This window comes from Cheilinus undulatus, linkage group 7, assembly GCF_018320785.1.
Source record: "Cheilinus undulatus linkage group 7, ASM1832078v1, whole genome shotgun sequence".
NCBI classification, from domain to species: domain Eukaryota; kingdom Metazoa; phylum Chordata; class Actinopteri; order Labriformes; family Labridae; genus Cheilinus; species Cheilinus undulatus.
The window spans coordinates 1,048,677-1,053,635 of record NC_054871.1 but is presented as its reverse complement, the minus strand read 5'-3'; the positions used below and the strand labels follow the sequence as shown (position 1 = coordinate 1,053,635).

The following is a 4,959-nucleotide window of genomic DNA, read 5'->3' as shown; positions in this document are numbered from 1 at the left end:
GGTTGGATGGATGGATGGATGGCTGGCTGGTTAGTTGGATGAATGCATGGATGGATGGTTGGTTGGATGGATGGATGGCTGCTTGGTTGGATGGATGGATGGATGGCTGCTTGGTTGGATGGATGGATGGATGGCTGGCTGGTTGGTTGGATGAATGCATGGATGGATGGTTGGTTGGATGGATGGATGGCTGGTTGGATGCTGAGGGTATTTAACAGGTCAGTGAGTGTGCTGTCATGACCACATTAAACTGGGAATAATCAGGTGATAGTGATGGTCTGATGCGCTAACGTGAACTTTAGTAACCTTTTCTGTAAAATCAGAAGTGATTGTCAACGTTTTAAGTGTTTCTGCTCATACTTTAAATGTTTTCTCAGTCCTAATCAGCAGAGTCGTGTCGTAAACAAGCAGCAACAAGAAGCCGGTGCAGTTATGGAGGAAGAGATCAGTGTGGATGCTGCTAAAGCGCCAGTTTTACCAGAACTTGAGGACATTACTTCTTTGAAGAAACACAAAGAACAGCAGTGAGTTGTTTTCTTTTCAAAAACCACAAAAGTGGTGTACTGACATGTCTACGGTCGCCATGGTTACCGTTATGTGGTTCTTTAGTAGTGGCTCGGTAGTACAATGATGCGTGAACCCTCAGCCATCTCTTTCATTCACTACCTTTTAAACCATCAAGGACAAAAATGTCCACCTCTGAAAAACTGCTATAAAAACTTAACAGATTCATATTTTTCTGCTTTTTTTTGCATAAATCTCTTAAACAACCTCAGCTGTGCTCAAAACTACCAAACATTCAATCATTTTGAGGATTTTAACCCCTTAAATGCCGGTTTGATTACTTAAAGTCAATGTTGTTTTTATAAAAAAAAAAAAAAAGTGAAATAATGTGATGTCTTTCTTAAACCAAATGTTGGATGGCTGGGGCGTTATTTCTAAATCCAGCTTGGACATGTCCATGATTAGCCAAAATACTGACTTTGATGCATTTTTAGTTTTTGTGTAGCATCTGATTTAAAATTTACTACTCTTTCAAGTCATTAAGGACAGAAATGTCCCATTGACTCCCATTCAAACCACTTTGTATGATCTCATAGCCATGGCGTGATATAGTCGGGCATTCTGTAATGTTATGGTTTCAGCTGAAGTTGTTTCAGAGATTTATGCAAAAAAAGGAGGAAAAATATTAATCTGTTTAGTTTTTATAGCAGTTATTTTGGAAGTGGACATTTTTGTCCTTAACAACTTTAAAGGGTAGTAAATGTGTTTCACAGAGTTCCCCTGACCTTTTAGAGAAACTGAAACATGAATTCCTAAATTTGCCTAGAAGGAAACTTAACAAAAATTGGACCACATGCACTAACAGCTAAAATGATGAGCAGAGAAAGAGGAAACATTTGGATAAAAATGTCCGTAGTGATGCCTGAGGGTTCAGGACTAAAGGTTTGTTATGAACCTCAGCGCCCCGGGGAACACAGTATCCACAGATTTAAGGCAATGAGAAGATGCACGCATGAACAGACCATGAGCGTCATCAGAGGCAGAAACGTTCACCATGTGAACTGGCGTGCTCTGAGGTGGACTCTCTGGCCTTACCACAGACCTTCTAGAGCTCCTGCAGCTCTGTCAGAATATCAAACAGTGTAGCTTACTGTAGCATGGACCAATAAAGACTCTTACAGTGTTCAGTCTAACTCTAGTGAAGCTGAATTGACTGTTCATTCAGATAGAGGTGTGTCTTTACCTGAACAGCCTGGTTGGAGGTCTGTTGTCTGGATGTTCTCACCAATAAAGAAAGATCAGATTTTAGTGAACACCTCCTCAGCACCTACTCAGACGTAAACTTAAAAAAAAGTTTTTTACTTTTACTTGAGTAGATTTATTACGACAGAGTATTAGGGCCACACGAAGAGGAAAAAAAAAACAAAAGAATATATATTTATTTTTTGACATTACAAGAATAAAATTGTAATATTACAAGAAAAAAACTTGAAATATTAAGAGGAAAAAAAGTTGTAATGTTATGAGAAAAAAGTCATAATTTATGAGAATGAAATATTTCAAGACAGACAGGCTGCCGCAGTACCGCAGATCTGCGATGGAGTATTGTCCTGATTCTGATAATAATTTGATGCTGATGTGCCAAAAGATGAAACTGATACTAAAGTAGGGCTTCACAACATGCTCAACACTACTTATGTTAACAGCAGACTTTCTTTCTTGTAGTATTTTATTCTTGTAATATTATGAGTTTTCTTCTCTTAATATTACAACTTTTTTCTCGTAATATCTTTTTTTTTTTTTTATTCTTTTCTTTGTTTTTCTCTTGGTGTGGCCCTTAGACTCCGAGGTATTTATAGACCAGAACTTCACTCTTACTACAGTGAATTTTACTGGAGTTCATCCTCCTCTGGAAACAGGACACGAAAACAAAAACAGTTTTCAGTTTCTAATAATTCTTGATTTAATCTCAAACCCAGAATGAGATTTTTCTGTTTTTATTCCTTTTTTTTTAACAGTTATTGGTAAACGTCTTTATTGAACTTGAATTCCTCATTTCAAAATAAAAGCTGGTTGATCATAAAACACACTGACATTAGCATCAAACACTGCCTTCATTTTAGACTCACAACTCTAAACGGCTTATTTTCTCTTATTTATTTAAAGAGACAGAAAACAATAAAGACAAATTTAAACATGCTAGAGTTAGCAAACATGCTAATGTGTATCTGTAGAGACAGAACAACGGTGAGAGTGTGCAGACATGCTACGATCATGTATGTTAGAGTGAGGTGTGTGCAGACATGCTACGATCATGTATGTTAGAGTGAGGTGTGTGCAGACATGCTACGATCATGTATGTTAGAGTGAGGTGTGTGCAGACATGCTACGATCATGTATGTTAGTGTGAGGTGTGTGCAGACATGCTATGATCATGTATGTTAGTGTGAGGTGTGTGCAGGCATGCAACAATCATGTATGTTAGTGTGAGGTGTGTGCAGACATGCTACGATCATGTATGTTAGTGTGAGGTGTGTGCAGACATGCTACGATCATGTATGTTAGTGTGAGGTGTGTGCAGACATGCTACGATCATGTATGTTAGTGTGAGGTGTGTGCAGACATGCTACAATCATGTATGTTAGTGTGAGGTGTGTGCAGACATGCTACGATCATGTATGTTAGTGTGAGGTGTGTGCAGACATGCTACAATCATGTATGTTAGAGTGAGGTGTGTGCTGTGCAGGGCTGTTATAAATGTAAGCAGGAGATTCCTACGTGTGTGTTAGAGACAGGTCAGGATGTCAGCTGAACTCTTCCCTGGTTATAGTCTTTGTTTAGACCGGTTGTACTCTAGGGGGACTACAGGTAAACCCTCCACTACACCGCTGCTCTAAGCCCTCGTCAGTCTTTCTGATGGTGACTTGAAGTTGCCGTCTGGGTCTCAATTAAACCAGAACATGCAAAAAGCCGTGCAGCGTTCCCCAATCTTTACTGGGTTCAAAGGTCAAAGAGAGCACGTAAACCCTGAGCCTGGTGCGAGCTCTAAGCTTTGTGTGGCCCCTCTTCTTACCCAGAGGGATCTTCTCCACCAGGTACAGGTAGCTGGCGAAGAACTCGCTCCTCACCGTGTGGAGGATGTGGAAGGACATGCTGTGGCGACACATGGTCTCATCCGTATCCTTCCAGCGGTCCCTCAGAGCCAGGTGAGCCTGGCACTCAAAGTTTGGTGGTACGCTGTTCTCCTCTTCTTCAACAGAAACCTCCATCCTGGCTCGACGTGGTCCTGGATCAGCTTATCCCGGACGGGTCTCAAGGAGTGATAGTAAGGCTCTCTGACTGTTTCTATATCTGTCCAGCTGAGTGTTCAACGCCTCCCTGCCAGCCTTCAACTGATCGTCTGAGATCTTTTTCAGGGGGCGGCGCTCCAGGGATCACCTGCTCCGGACTGAGGGGTGAGGAGGGGGAGGGGGAGGAGTATGGGGGGGGCTGCAGTCTCAGTACGAACAGAGGACGATGGATTTCAGGCTGTGAATTCCAGCTGAACATGAGAGTCCATACGTCCTTGTTGCTGTAGACCAGGTCCTAAAATTAGACCGGCCTTCTGGCACACTTCCACCCGCAGCAGAGGACCAGGATCCAGCTCATTCTTTAGACCAGAGGACCAGGATCCAGCTCATTCTCTAGACCAGAGGACCAGGATCCAGCTCATTCTCTAGACCAGAGGACCAGGATCCAGCTCATTCTTTAGACCAGAGGACCAGGATCCAGCTCATTCTTTAGACCAGAGGACCAGGATCCAGCTCATTCTTTAGACCAGAGGACCAGGATCCAGCTCATTCTCTAGACCAGAGGACCAGGATCCAGCTCATTCTCTAGACCAGAGGACCAGGATCCAGATCATTCTTTAGACCAGAGGACCAGGATCCAGCTCATTCTTTAGACCAGAGGACCAGGATCCAGCTCATTCTCTAGACCAGAGGACCAGGATCCAGCTCATTCTTTAGACCAGAGGACCAGGATCCAGCTCATTCTCTAGACCAGAGGACCAGGTTCTTGTGGCTCTTTTATGCCTTAAAGGTGCAGTGTGTAATATTTAGCCTAGTAGCATTTAGTAAAACAAACAAACTTGGTTAAATGAAACATGATGTCTGTAGGTAGGTCTATCCTAATTAGTGTTTATCCAGCTGAAAAAAGATGTGTTTTTCTTTAATATTAACTCACAATAAGCAATCTATTCATACATGGGGAGGGTCCCCTCCATGGGCGCCACCATCTTGAATTTATTGCATTTTGCATGTTTCTATGGTGCCACAGAAGCGACCAAATAACAGATACACTTTTTTTTTAAATTCCACTGGTTGCCACAGTTTTCACCAGAGAAACATGCAAAATGCAATAAATTCAAGATGGCGGCGCCCATGGAGGGGACCCTCCCCATGTATGAATAGATTG

At 42.2% G+C, this 4,959-nt stretch overlaps 1 protein-coding gene across 1 annotated transcript in view; it reads right to left on the bottom strand.

Annotated features, from left to right (window-relative positions):
- The window catches only part of mettl11b (methyltransferase like 11B), a 13,309-nt gene extending 9,439 nt beyond the window's left edge, over nucleotides 1-3,870 (bottom strand). Inside the window, exon 1 of the mRNA XM_041792061.1 lies at nucleotides 3,578-3,870. Coding sequence (XP_041647995.1) covers nucleotides 3,578-3,773 — 196 coding nt within the window. The 5' untranslated portion in view covers nucleotides 3,774-3,870. The remainder of the gene's footprint in view (nucleotides 1-3,577) is intronic.
- Between the last annotated feature and the right edge of the window lie 1,089 nt (nucleotides 3,871-4,959).